This window comes from Geotrypetes seraphini, chromosome 4 (genome assembly GCF_902459505.1).
Source record: "Geotrypetes seraphini chromosome 4, aGeoSer1.1, whole genome shotgun sequence".
NCBI lineage: Eukaryota > Metazoa > Chordata > Amphibia > Gymnophiona > Dermophiidae > Geotrypetes > Geotrypetes seraphini.
The window spans coordinates 2,454,948-2,469,597 of NC_047087.1; the positions used below are offsets into that span (position 1 = coordinate 2,454,948).

Consider the following 14,650-nt stretch of genomic DNA (forward strand, 5'->3'; position numbering starts at 1 on the left):
GCCACTTCATTCCCCAACTCTGGAACCAACTCCCCCCTCAACTCAGACTACAGAACTCACTAATGACATTCCGGAAAATGGTAAAGACCCTCCTCTTCAACTAAAGGTCACCCTCAGTCTACACCTGACCCAACCCCCTTAAACACTACCTCTACCCTTCTTTCTCCATTCTAATCTTCTGCCTAAATTTCTGTATAGTCCACTCTCAGCCTATACTCAAATAACTTGTATCTAAACTAAACTACTTATATTTAAACTACTGTTCTTAATTTGCTGTATAGTCCCTATATTTAAACTGCTGCACAGTCTCGTATGTCCAAGTATTTAAATCTACTGTATAATCTTGTATGTCCAATTCACTCCATTGTGAATGTTTACTTGTAAACAGTTCTGAGCTACTGAGAGGACGGGATAAAAATCTAAATAAATAAATTGGTTCTATTATAACACCCACAGTGTAACGAACCGGCTGTCTGGGAGTTATCTATGTCTCTGATCTCGTCTAATAAGATTATTCCATATGTTTTCTAAATTGTAATTTTTTTCTTTTTCTTGGATCTAAATTATGGATTATGGAATAAATAATTAATAATTAATCTTTAGCTTTAGATAGTATATTGAATTTTTGTGCTTGATGTTTATTATTTCTAAATTTTTTTTTTTTAAATCTTTATTCATTTTCAGAAATTACAACAAGTGTACAATAATCACTCAGAAATATATTAATTGACAATCTTATTTGTAATCCTCCAAATATATAAATATAAAAGAATCCCATCCCTCCCACCCATATATTAATAATTAATAATTATCAATTATTGTCATTCATATTCCCCCCCCCTTTATCTTAACCAATACTGAGGTGTTTAAGATGTCTGATCATTAGAATAAATAATCAATGGCCCCCAAATCTTTTTAAACTTATTATAATTACCTTGTTGCATAGCAAGCACCCTTTCCATTTTATAAATATGGCATACTGAATTCCACCGGAAAGTATAATTTAGTTTAGTATAATCTTTCCAATTTCCTGTAATCTGCTGAATGGCAACCCCTGTTAATATTAATATTAATATCATCGGAATCACAGAAACATGGTGGACTGAGGAAAACGTCTGGGACACTGCTACCGGGATACAAACTATACCGCGGAGACAGAATAGAAGCACTTTCGACCTAGTGGACCATGAAATAATGCTTATGTGCCTAGACGAAATGGGACTATCAGGAAGAGTGTGGACCTGGTTCCAAGGATTCCTAACCAAGCGATACTATCAAGTGGTCCATGACGGGAATTACTCTAAATCTTGGAAAAGCCCTTCGGGTGTCCCTCAAAGCTCCCCCCTATCTCCCACCTTGTTCAATATATACACCTCCTCCCTAGGTCACCTACTACAAAAGTTAAACCTAACATACTATATATACGCAGATGACATCTCCATAATAATTCCAACAACAAACGTGACCACTGCCAACTCAAAACATATCTCTTCCATCATGACCGAAATAGAACAATGGACTATAAATTTTAAATTGAAACTAAACTCAGTATAGACAAAAATTTTCCTGGCAAATCCAAATGAAAAAATCACTACAACTACAATACATGTAAATGGTCACGACCACCCAATACTAAAAACTATAAAAATATCACCTTGGATACCCACTTGACCTTGACCGATCACATAAATTCGGTGACAAAAAAATGCTTCTTCACTCTTTGGAAACTGAAAACCATAAAAAAATACTTCGACCCTCTATCCTTCAGAATACTGGTACAGTCATTGATTCTATCCACCCTGGACAACTGCAACATTATTTACTTGGGGATTCCTAAAAAAAACGTGAGAAAATTGAAAATAGTTCAAAACACGGCCGTCCACTTAATATTCGGACTAAAGAAAAGCGATCATGTCAGTCCCTTCTATAAACTGTTACACTGGTTACCAATTGAGGCACGAATTCTATTCAAATTCTCCTGCTTTTGCTACAAACTAATCTGGGGAATGGCCCCCAACTACCTGCTACCTCACTTCGAATTCTACTCCTCCACTAGGTCTACCAGAAACCGCAACATCTTCACATACCCGAAAATCGCAGGCTGCAGATATCGAACCTTCCTAGACAGAACATTCAAGTTCCAAGCTGGCAGACAGCAAACTTGGCTAGGCTACTTCATCAATGTCACTAGACAGACCTACAGTGTCTTTCGGAAAGAATTAAAAACCACCCTGTTTAAGAAATTCATACCCTAGCCAGACTTTTTTCCCCCCTCAACCAAAGCTACTACACCTCACCCGAATTCCTTCATTCCTCATAATAGGAACCCTTTATTCTCTGTCTGCCATTATGTCCTCCACACAATCGTACCCAGCTTCCCGCTGGTGTCCGATCATTTAATGTACCGTATTTTCACGCATATAACGCGCATGCGTGTATAACACGCATGCGCGTATAGCGCGTGGGTCCAAAGCATGTCTGTAAAAATTTTTTTATATAGCATGCATACGCGTATACTGCGCATGCTGCTATAACCTCCTCCCACTCCTTCTTACTCTTCTGTCCTGCGAACCGGCCTCCTCCCCCCCGCTCGCGTCACCCCCCTCCCCCACGATCCTACAACCCCCCCAGCACCGCAAAACATCTCTTACCCGATTGGGCACCGGCACCAGCACCAATGCACAGGATGTGCCAGTGCCAGTGCCCGAAGATCCTCCCTCGTTGTGCTGGGCTGGGCTGTGCAGTGTAGGGAGATCCTCCTTCTTCCCTGTGCCGGGCTGGACTGGGCTTTGAGCATTTGCGCATGCTCAAAGCCTTGAGAATCTCGGAGAGAGCAAGATCAGAAGGCTTTGAGCATGCGCAAATGCTCAAAGCCCAGTCCAGCCCGGCACAGGGAAGAAGGAGGATCTCCCTGCACCGCACAGCCCAGCCCAACCCAGCCCAACGAGGAAGGATCTTCGGGCACTGGCACGTCCTGTGCATTGGTGCTGGTGCCGGTGCCCAATCGGGTAAGAGATGTTTTGCGGTGCTGAGGGTGTTGTAGGATCGCGGGGGAGGGGGGTGACGCGAGCGGGGGGGAGGATGCCGGTTCGCAGGGGGGATGCCGGACCGGAATGAAAAAAAAAAAGTTGTAAAACGCGCTCACACCTATAACGCACACGGTTATGCACGGTTTGTAAAAATCGTGTATAACGCGCGCATTATATGCGTGAAAATACGGTAATACGAAAATAAGTTAATTCGTCTCAACAACCTATGTATATTTTTCTTCAAACCATTTTGCACCTTATAATTCACTGACCACTCAATGATCTCTTATCTTTTCACTCTGTAATTCGCTGATTGTACAGCTTTACTTATTGTGAACCTTGTAATTCACTGTCCTTGTAACTCACCTTGTAATTTCACTGACCGTTCAATGTTCTCTTATCTACCTATACTCTGTAATTCGCTGTTTGTACAGCTATTTTTCATTGTGAACCGCCTAGAAGTCGCAAGATTATGGCGGTATAGAAAAATAAAGTTATTATTATTAAAAAGGTGGAGGCATTGCCATATACGTCAAACAGAGAATCGAATCTACTGGAGAGAACACACCACAAAAGACGGATAAGTTAGAGTCTCTATGGGTCAAAATTCCGGGAACCAATGGAGTGGAAATGAAGATCGGCATCTACTACTGACCCCCAGGGCAGTCTGAAGAAATTGATGGAGAAATGACGGACGAGATTAAATGCAACTGCAAGGGAGGCAATGCAGTTATGATGGGTGACTTCAACTGTCCGGGGATAGACTGGAACCTAGGCACCTCCGGCTGCGCTAGGGAGACCAAGTTCCTGGATGCTGTAGGCGATTGCTTCCTGGAACAACTTGTCAAGGAAAATACAAGAGGAAATGCAATTCTGGACTTAATTCTGAATGCACTGCAAGGACCGGCACAAGGTGTAGAAGTAGAGGGGACGATGGGAAGCAGTGATCACAATATTATCCACTTCAACCTGGACGCAGGGGAGAAACACCGGTCCAGAACGACGACCACGGTGCTGAACTTCCGAAAGGGAAATTATAAAGGGGTGAGACTCATGGTAGGGAAGAAGAGGATAAACCCTGTAAAAACACTAGAGCAAGCTTGGTCCCTTTTTAAGGATACAGTCACTGAGGCACAAAATCTACATATACCACGTATCAACAAAGGATCCAAGAAGAAAAAGAACAAAGAACCGGCGTGGCTCACTGTAGAGGTGAAGGAAGCGATCAGAGACAAGAAAACTTCATTTAAGGAATGGAAAAAGTCAAAAACAGACGAAAACTGGAATAAGCACAAACAACATCAATGCAGGTGTCATAAGGCGGTAAAAGGTGCCAAAAGAGACTACGAGGAAAAAATAGCCATAGAGGCGAAAAACTTCAAGACGTTCTTTCAATACATTAAGGAGAAACGACCCGCAAAGGAAGCGTTGGGTTCGTTGGATGCCCATGGAATAAAGGGGGAGTGCTAAAGGAAGATAAAGAAATCGCTGACAAACTGAACACATTTTTTTGCGTCTGTATTTACCGAAGAGGATATACGAAACATACCGGAACCCATCAGGCTCTATGCTGGAAATGAAGACGGGAAATTGACAGGGCTGACTGTCATTCTAGAAGAGGTATATAGGCAGATTGATAGGCTAAAGAGCGATAAATCCCCAGGACTGGATGGCATCCATCCGAGGGTCATCAAGGAACTGAAAGGGACTATAGCTGAACTGCTTCAACTAATAGCCTACCTGTCGATCAAATCAGGAAAGATTCCGGAAGACTGGAAGGTAGCGAATGTTACGCCGATCTTCAAAAAGAGTTTGATGGGAATCTGGGAAACTACAGACCGGTGAGTCTAACCTCGGTACCTGGAAAGATGGTAGAGGCGCTGATAAAGGACCGCATCATTGATCACCTTGACGGACATGGTCTGATGAGGACCAGCCAGCATGGTTTCAGCAAAGGCAGATCTTGTCTGACGAACTTGCTGCACTTTTTCGAGTGAGTAAACAGGCGGATATACAAGGGCGACCCGGTGGACATTGTATATCTGAATTTTCAGAGGGCGTTCGATAAGGTTCCGCATGAACTACTACTTTGGAAAATTGCGAGTCATGGAATCGAGGGTGAAATATGTGAATCAAAAACTGTCTGGATCATAGGAAACAGAGAGTGGGGGTAAATGGACAATACTCGGACTAGAAGAGCGTCACCAGTGGGGTGCCGCAGGGCTCGGTGTTTGGACTAGAGGTCTGCACGGGAACGGGGATCGCTGGAATCCCGTGGGTCCCGCGGGTGTCCCGCGGGAATTCCCCCCTAACCCACAGGAGTCCCACGGGGATACCTCTCTGGCCCATGGGACTCCCACGGGTCCCCCCTCTAGCCAACGGGATTCCCGCGGGGATGGAAGGCTTTGGAAGCAGGTTTCGTCCATATAATATAATGGACACGTCAGCCTTAGTAAAAGAGGGGGTTTATAAGTTAATTACCTGAACAGAAAACAAATAAAGGGTTCCACCAAAGAGATTCCACAAGGAAAACAGCAGCGCAAACACAAAAGAAACTGTGGAATTGATGATCCTGTCAGAAGTAATTGCTGCTTTTTATGGGGACGGGCGGGGATGGAGGTAATTGCTTGCGAGGATGGATGGGGACGGAGAGGATCCTGACGGGGACGGGTGGGGACGGAGAGGATCCTGGCGGGGGCGGGCAGGGATGGGTGGGATTTCTGTCCCCGCGCAACTCTCTAGTTTGGACCCGTGCTCTTCAACATCTTTATAAATGAACTGGACGTTGATACGACAAGTGAGGTGATTAAATTTGCGGACGATACGAAGTTATTCAGAGTAGTGAAGACACAGGGGGATTGCGAAGATCTACAACTTGACATAATCAAGCTTGAGAAATGGGCATCGACATGGCAAATGAGGTTCAACTTGGATAAGTGTAAAGTGATGCATGTCAATAACTAAAATCTCATGCACGAATACAGGATGTCCGGGACGGTACTTGGAGAGACCTTCCAGGAAAGAGACTTGGGAGTTCTGATCAACAAGTTGATGAAGCTGTCTGCACAATGTGCGGTGGGGGCAAAAAGGGCAAACAGAATGCTAGGAATGATTAAGAAGGGAATCGCGAACAGATCGGAGATGGTTATCATGTGCTGTACCGGGCCATGGTACGCCCTCACCTGGAATACTGTGTCCAGCACTGGTCGCCGTACATGAAGAAGGACACGATGCTACTCAAAAGGGTCCAGAGAAGAGCGACTAAAATGGTTAAGGGGCTGGAGGAGTTGCCATACAGTGAGAGATTGGAGAAACTGGGCCTCTTCTCCCTTGAAAAGAGGACACAGAGGGGACTTGATCGAAACGTTCAAAATACTGAAGGGAATAGACTTAGTAGATAAAGACAGACTGTTCACCCTCTCCAAGGTAGAGGATGAACAGTCTGGGCACCCCTCCTGCTTCCACCGTATCTAAAGTTACAGGGAGGGAGGTGGGCCGGGCCCGGCCATCCGGACGGCTTACTACAGGGAGGTGGGTGGGCTAGGCTGGGCCCAGCCAGGTGGCATTTGCAATGGCAGGAGGGAGATGGCATCCCTCCTGCCTTGTGTTCGGCGGAGCATTGGTGTGTGTGTTGGGGGGGGGGGGGGGGGCGGGGGCGGGTTAAAACCATGGGCTGGCAATTATATAGAATATATAAAAAAGGAATAATTCCTTTTTTATGTATTCTGTAAAAATTGCCAGCCTGTGGTTTTAAAGGGCAAAAAAGGGTAGGAGAGTCGGCCAGGATAGAAGCGACTGGTTTTTAGCCCACTCTATTGACCCACCCCCCTAGCTACCCTTTGAGAGATCGCACTCTGATGACCCATCCCCTCTTAGAGATCCGACATGAGCATCCCATCTGTTCTTAAAATCTGGCACGCTGCTGGCCTCGATCACCTGTACCGGAAGCTCATTCCAATTGTCAACCACTCTTTCGGTGAAGAAGTACTTCCTGGTGTCGCCATGAAACTTCCTGCCCTTTATTTTCAGCGGATGCCCCCTTGTGGCCGAGGGTCCTCTAAGAAAGAAAATATCATCTTCTATCTCGATGCGACCAGTGATATACTTAAATGTGTGAATCATGTCTCCCCTCTCTCTCTATGTTCTTCGAGAGAGTATAGCCGCAATTTGTTCAGCCTTTCTTCGTACGAGAGGTCCTTGAGCCCCGAGACCATCCTGGTGGCCATTCGCTGAACCAACTCAACTCTCAGCACATCCTTACGGTAATGTGGCCTCCAGAATTGTACGCAGTACTCCAGATGAGGCCTCACCATGGTTCTGTACAATGGCATTATGACGTCGGGTTTCCGACTAACAAAGCTTCTCTGGATACAACTCAGCATTTGCCTTGCCTTGGATGAAGCCTTCTCCACTTGATTGGCAGTTTTCATGTCTTCACTAATGATTACCCCCAGATCCTGTTCTGCTGTAGTCCTTGCCAAGGTCTCTCCATTCAATGTGTACGTTCTGCACGGATTATTGTTGCCAAGGTGCATGACCTTGCATTTTTTAGCGTTGAAGCTCAGCTGGCAGGTCGAGGACCAATGTTCCAGTAAAAGCAGGTCCTGCGTCATACTGTCTCGCAAATTGTTGTTACTTACAATGTTACAATGTTAAATAGTTTGGCATGAATACAGGATGTCTGGGGCGGTACTTGGGAGTACTGTTCGACAAGTCGATGAAGCCATCCGTGCAATGTGTGGCGGTGGCGGCGAAAAAGGCGAACAGAATTCTAGGAATGATTAAGAAGGGGATCACGAACAGATCGGAGAAGGTTATCATGCCGCTGTACCGGGCAATGGTACGTCCTCACCTGAAATACTGCATCTAGCACTGGTCGCCGTACATGAAGAAGGACACAGTACTACTCGAAAAAGTCCAGAGAAGAGTGACTAAAATGGTTAAGGGGCTGTAGGAGTTGCCGTACAGTGAGAGATTAGAGAAACTGGGCCTCTTCTCCCTTGAAAAGAGGAGACTCAGAGGGGACATGATTGAAACATTCAAGATACTGAAGGGAATTGACTTAGTAGAGAAAGAGAGATTGTTCACCCTCTCCAAGGTGAAGAGAATTAGAGGGCACTCTCTAAAGTTGAAAGGGGATAGATTCCGTACAAACTCTTCACTCAGCGAGTAGTAGAAAACTGGAACGCTCTTCTGGAGGCTGTTATAGGTGAAAACACCCTCCATGGATTCAAGATAAAGTTAGACAAGTTCCTGCTGAACTGGAACGTATGCAGATAGGGCTGGTCTTCGTTAGGACACTGGTCTTCGACCTAGAGGCTGCTGCGGGAACGGACTGCTGGGCACAATGAACCACTGGTCTGACCCAGCAGCAGCAATTGTTATGTTCTTAAATACATTAGTTTATCAATATCTATTCTTGTTTATAATGAAAGCAATCTATCCTTTATTTCTTAATAGTGGATCACCATTTACTTGTTCCACTTGCTGTTCTCATTTGAATGTTTTATGCTTTATCAGCATGCTTCTAATGTCCCTCAGAAACACCACCTGAGACTCATAATATTCATTGTCTTAGGCTTTATGTGCTGTCTCCTCATCAGGGCATATTATCGAAGCTTAGCCCTCTCCATAAGTGTTTTATAGTCTAAATAAATAAATAAATAAATATATAGTTCAGTTTAGGGTTATCTTAAAGTGACTAGAGACTTATCTTTTATGTGGTCATCAGTTCAGGGATAGCTTAGCCGACATGTTTCACCAAATGGTTTTCTCAAGGCTGTACCTCCCTTTATCAGGCTCCACGCTGCTCTTTTCGACCACAGATTGTAAAGCCTGATAAAGGGAGGTACATTTGTGGCATAAATGTGCTTGAGTCAAATCTCTTTCATTTGAATGGAAATTCTGGAATGAATGAAAGGGGATAGACTGAGTGTGTGGATTGGCCTTCCTGTGGACGTGGTGCAGACAAAAACTGCATTGGAATCCAAGAAACTTGGGACGAGTACATTAGATTTCTAAAGGCCAAATGGTCTTTATCTGCCTTCATTTTACGGTGTTTTTATATAACAGATTTGGTGGGATCCTATTTTCTCAGTAGGATATGGCTTAGGTTCTTTCCATGGGTTAGGACTGGTCTGGAGAGACAATAAAGAAGGAAACATTATCTCATCTTTTAATTTCTTTTCTTTGAGTCTTTCCAAATCAGTCCTGAAGTTATCCATGTTAACCTTCAGCCCCTTCTTAGTATTTTGGTTATTACCTTCAGAACTGAAGTTATCCCAGCAGAGTATTAGGTAAGTTATGTTGTGTTGTGTTTTGTTTTTTTCTACTTCTAGGGCATCCAGTTGTTGGCTTGCTTAGCCAGTTGTCCAGAGACCTCTGGTTGTGCAGGGGATAGATTTGTTGCTCTGATACAGGAATAATGGCCAAGGGCTGCCTAATAACCTTTCATGGGGTGATGTCATTAAACCAGTTGTTTTTCACGTTTCAAGTTTATTAAAAAAAAATTTTTTTTCCAAATCTTTATTCATTTTAACATATACATCAAGTGTACATTAAAATATGAACACAACATATTACATTATCACTTGATAATTCCATAACAATATATAACTAAAAGATTTATATCCCACCCCATCTCATATCTATACATGAATAATATAATTCCTATGTATATTAATCAATTAAATTATGCACATATATATTAAATTATCATAACCCACCCATCCCCCATCCCCCCATTCTATCAATTATCATATAAGGAAAAAGAATAATAAATTAACATTAATCATTATGATAATTTATTATTGGTCTCCACACATCTTTAAATCTATTAAAATGACAATTTTGTATTGCAAGTAAACGTTCCATTTTGTACAGATGACACACTGAGTTCCACCAGAAGCTGTAATTTAGTCTAGAACAATTTTTCCAATTCAATGTTATTTGTTGTATCCCCACTCCTGTAAGGATCATCAAAAGCTTATTATTTATTGCAGATATTTGGCTTTTATTTCTCATACACATTCCAAATAAAACCGTATCATAGGACAATGCCACATGATTTTCCATCATTAGGTTAACTTGATCCCAGATTGATAACCAAAATGCCTGAATATATGGACAATAAAATAAAAGATGATCCAGAGTTCCGACTTCAATTTTACAATGCCAGCACCTATTAGACTTAGAGCAATCTAATTTTTGTAATCTAGTAGGGGTCCAGAATGCTCTATGCAACAAAAAGAACCATGTTTGTCTAATAGATGCCGACATCATACCTTTAATTCTCCAAGACCAAATACGTGGCCATTGAGATGCATTAATCTGGTGCTTAATCTCAATGCTCCAAATATCTCTTAGTCCATTTTTAGGTTTCTTATTCAAATAATTAGATAAAATTTTATACCACTTGGCGGCCAGGTGTCCCAGAAAATCTGCCTGAAAACATAGGAATTCTAAGCTATAATGATCATGTAAAGATTTCCATTCAGGGAACCCTACCTGAATAGCCTGCTTCAACTGCAACCATTTATAACTTTGTTTTTTATTTAGACCATATTTATATTGCAATTGTGAAAAATCAAGCAGTTTACCATTTTGAATAACTTCATTTAAGGATCTTATATCTGCTTTAATCCAATCTTTCCAGACAATCTTAAACCCGCCTATTTGTATCTTGGAGTTTACCCAAATAGATTGATGAGTAGACTTTCCAATAGACTCAGGAGTTAATTTGTCCACACATCTTAATGTTTTCCAGGTATCCATTAATACTCTATTGTCTTTACGTATTCTAGGCATCTTTATACTGAGCAGAAGATCAAGTCTAAGTGGAAATATAAGCGACCTCTCAACCCATAACCAGTCTGGCTTAATCAAATTTCTAAGCAGTGTACAGAAATAAAAAGTATCTTAAAATCAAATTAAAATTAAATTACTAAATAGAACCAGATTAGGTTAGTAAACACATACAAACATATATACTAACTTCAAACAATTAGGGAAGAAGGGTGAGAACTACAACTTAACAAAAAAAGAGCACAATTAAGGGAAAAACAATAGGGAAAGGTAAAAAGCTATAAAACTGGTTTTAGTCAGCTGGAAGGACTCGAGAAAAGAAAATTAGCAAGTAAGACCTTATTTCATCCTACTGAAAGTCAATGCTATAATCCAAGAATGAAGACCAGCCTTATTTGCAAATGTCTAGTTTTCCTGTGATCTCTGTCTTTACAGGACAATGAACGCTGGGAGACTAATCGTATGTTGACTAGTGGTGTGGTTCATCGTCTGGAGGTAGATGAAGACTTTGAGGAGGACAGTACTGCTCGAGTTCACCTGCTGGTTCATAATCTGGTGCCACCATTCTTGGATGGGCGCATTGTTTTTACTAAACAAGTAAGAGAAGGTGCTGTTGGAGATGTGACTGGGGGAGGGAGAGTTCTTAGACAAGTTGTAACCTAGAACCCTACTATCTGCTGTATGGACATTGGGCATACTGATTGCATAAAGTGACACTCAGGAAGGTGCAGTTCCTCCCTTTTCATGTCTGAAACCTTGATGTATTTCCTTAAAGTCTCAAGATTGTTGGCGGTATAGAAAAATAAAGTTATTAATATTATTATTAAATATAAATATATACTTAACCTTTTCCTATCGTAATAAATTTTACGTTACGCTGGTTCCAATCGTAATTAGTTTAGCAAAGTTTTGTATCATTTACGGCTATTGTAAACATAATGTAAATAAGTCATAAGTCTGTAAATTCAAATATTTTGTGTTCCTGGCTCTTTATTAGTCCATACAGACTGTTTATCCACTTTCTATGTCATTTTTGGAATGTCCCGTCATCTGGGACACACGATAGGAAAAGGTTAATTGTTCTCAGGAGGTATATATTATACCCACATGGGGAACAATCTGTAGCAGCTTCTCTGTTAGTTAGAAACATAGAAACATAGAAATTGGCCTGGTGTTTTCAGTAAAAGCTGTGCTGATTGATTTTTAAATGTCCCACTCCTCTACCAGCCTGAACCTGTCATTCCAGTGAAGGATTCCACTTCTGACCTGGCAATTATTGCTCGTAAAGGCAGTCAGTTGGTGCGCAAACACAGGGAGCAGAAAGAACGCAAAAAGGTGAGTTTAGAGTTGCATCTTTCTTCTATGTAGGTGTTCCTCTTCCCTCAAACTTCCTATAACTTTTTTGGCCCAGTCCTTTTCTCTTGCTGCCTCCTCCATCCCATCCCTAGAATCTCATCTTCCACTTCAGTATCTAAAATTTTTCACTCTAAACCCCATACTAAGAAAGAACTGATTCAAACACAAGCAAGGTTGGAAAGCCACTTTATTTTTAATGCGCAAAATAATTCAGATTTCTGAAACTTTGCCTTAGAATCCTGCCCCAAACTGCCACAGGAAATTTTTGGAGACTGGTTGTGTAAGGTTGTCACCTTTGTGCATCGGGCCTTGTTGACATGGGTCCATGAATGTTTGGTTCTCACACTTATTTGTCACTAGTACTGGGTGATGCTGTACTCAGCTGAATTAGATTCTGCAAATCAATTTCTAGACAGCATTGTGGCTTTTGAAGGTCATGTTCCAGAAGACAGCTGTGCTGGGCTTGTGCTCGCTTTTTGATGGTACTGTTGTATGTGCTGAACCCTCAGTTGATGTTTTTCAGGCTCAGCAAAAGCATTGGGAACTGGCTGGCACAAAACTGGGAGACATAATGGGCATCAAGAAAAAAGAGGATGAGGATACACCACAGTCAGAGGATGGGAAGGTGGACTACAAGTAGGTTCTTTACAAGAAGGACATGCTTGACCTTGTAAAAGTGGGTTAGAGCATAGTGTGTGCATGTGAGCTGGGGACAAGGGGCTTAGGTTGGTGGCATGGGTGAGAGGTGGTGGTGGTTTGCTTTTTGGATTTAATTCAAACCTTTCTTAGCCCAGGTACAGGAGAGGAAGGAGTAAAGTTGAGGCGTATATAGAAGGGATGGGTGCTGCTGCTCTGGAGGTAGGGGTCTGTGAATTCCTGGAGGGTATGTTTTTTTGGGGGGGGGAAGCGGGGGTTGGGCAGGAGTGCAGTATTTCTGTTTTATCCTAGGACAAGCAGGCAGCATATTCTCCCGTATGGGCGACGCCATCCATGGAGCCCGGTATGGACAGTATGCAAAGTGTACTGGCACTTTAAGTTTTAAGAAACTTTGCACCTGCCTGCACCACGCATGCGTGAGTGCCTTCTCGCTCAAGCCTATTTTTCACTGAACTCTGTTCAGTCAGTGTTGCCTTCCCACTTTGCGTTTCTTTTTTCTAGGTTATAGTTTGTATAGTTTCTAAAAAAATAAAAATATTTATTTTCTTTTGTCCAACCTCAGGCTTTGGCCTTAAGGTTCTTTCTCCGGCAGGACTTTGTCATTTATATTGTTATTTTGGAAATCAATATGGACCCAAATAAATAGGTTGTTAGAAAATCCGGTGGCCTTGACATATGATACTATTTTATTTGGCATGTCAATGAGAGCGAAAAGTCAGATTTCTTCAAAAAACAACAAGCTTTTATTTATTTTGACTGGAGTTGCCATTCAACAGATTACATTCAATTGGAAAAATCAGAGCAGATTAAATTACAGTTTCTGGTGGAATTCTGTATGTCATATATATAAAATGGAAAGAACATTAGCAATACAGAGAGGATATTTTGATAAATTTCAGGAGGTTTGGGGACCATTAACAGACTTTTGTAATGAGCAATAAACATTTTCCCATAATAAGATAATTGAAATAAAGGGATGGGAATTGGTGGGTGGGGTGGTATTTTTTGATATTTTATTAAATCATATAATGTATAAAATAATATATGAATATTTTTGATGTATTAGGGATGGAAAGGGTGGTTAAATTTCATGATTTCCAGATGATATTATAGCAAATCAAGTGATGTTTTACAATTTAAATGTTATTTCCTGTTACACTTGATGTATGCTATAAAAACGAATAAAAAATTTAAAAAAAAAAAAAAAAAGGACTTTGTTCACCATTGAGTTCAATCTCGCTGACAAAGATTTTTCCCATGTCGAAACCTACAATGGGGTTTAAAAAGTGCTGCAGGTGCCAGAGGCCTATTTCCATAACCAACCCACATAATTGGTATCTTCAATGTCTGGGCCCTGATAACCAAATTGAATCGTGTATTAAGTGTTCCACCTGTCGTATTTAACAGGAGAAGCTGTTCGGCTCTGCTCTTTTATAGACATCGAAAAATCTTCGGAGCTATCGCCTTTGTAAACTCCCACATTGACATCAGCATCAACATCGGGAAATCTCCTAGCATTGGGGAAGCCAGTTTCTGAGACACCTGTTCCCTGCAAGCATTGCAGGTCTCTACAGCATCGAGTCTCTTGATTCAAACCACACATCGACACCATCGATGTAAGGATCTGCAGGTTGTCTCTTCCTAGGTGTGCATCCCCGTTGAGGTCACCCTCTCTGAGACAACCTGCTACTCCAATAGTACCAGCTGGTGAGCCTTCAGTACTGGTGCATGCTGCTCAGCAGGTGTCAAAGGCCTCGACATCACCGAGTCTCTTGATGCAGGCTTAAAGACGTCATCATCGTTCT

At 42.0% G+C, this 14,650-nt stretch overlaps 1 protein-coding gene across 4 annotated transcripts in view; it reads left to right on the forward strand.

Annotated features, from left to right (window-relative positions):
- The window catches only part of DHX38 (DEAH-box helicase 38), a 370,469-nt gene that overhangs the window by 149,837 nt on the left and 205,982 nt on the right, over window positions 1-14,650 (forward strand). For all 4 annotated transcript variants that reach the window (XM_033942501.1, XM_033942499.1, XM_033942500.1 and 1 more), the window contains 3 exons: window positions 11,268-11,429; window positions 12,060-12,167; window positions 12,712-12,824. In XM_033942501.1, coding sequence (XP_033798392.1) covers window positions 11,268-11,429; window positions 12,060-12,167; window positions 12,712-12,824 — 383 coding nt within the window. The remainder of the gene's footprint in view (window positions 1-11,267; window positions 11,430-12,059; window positions 12,168-12,711; window positions 12,825-14,650) is intronic.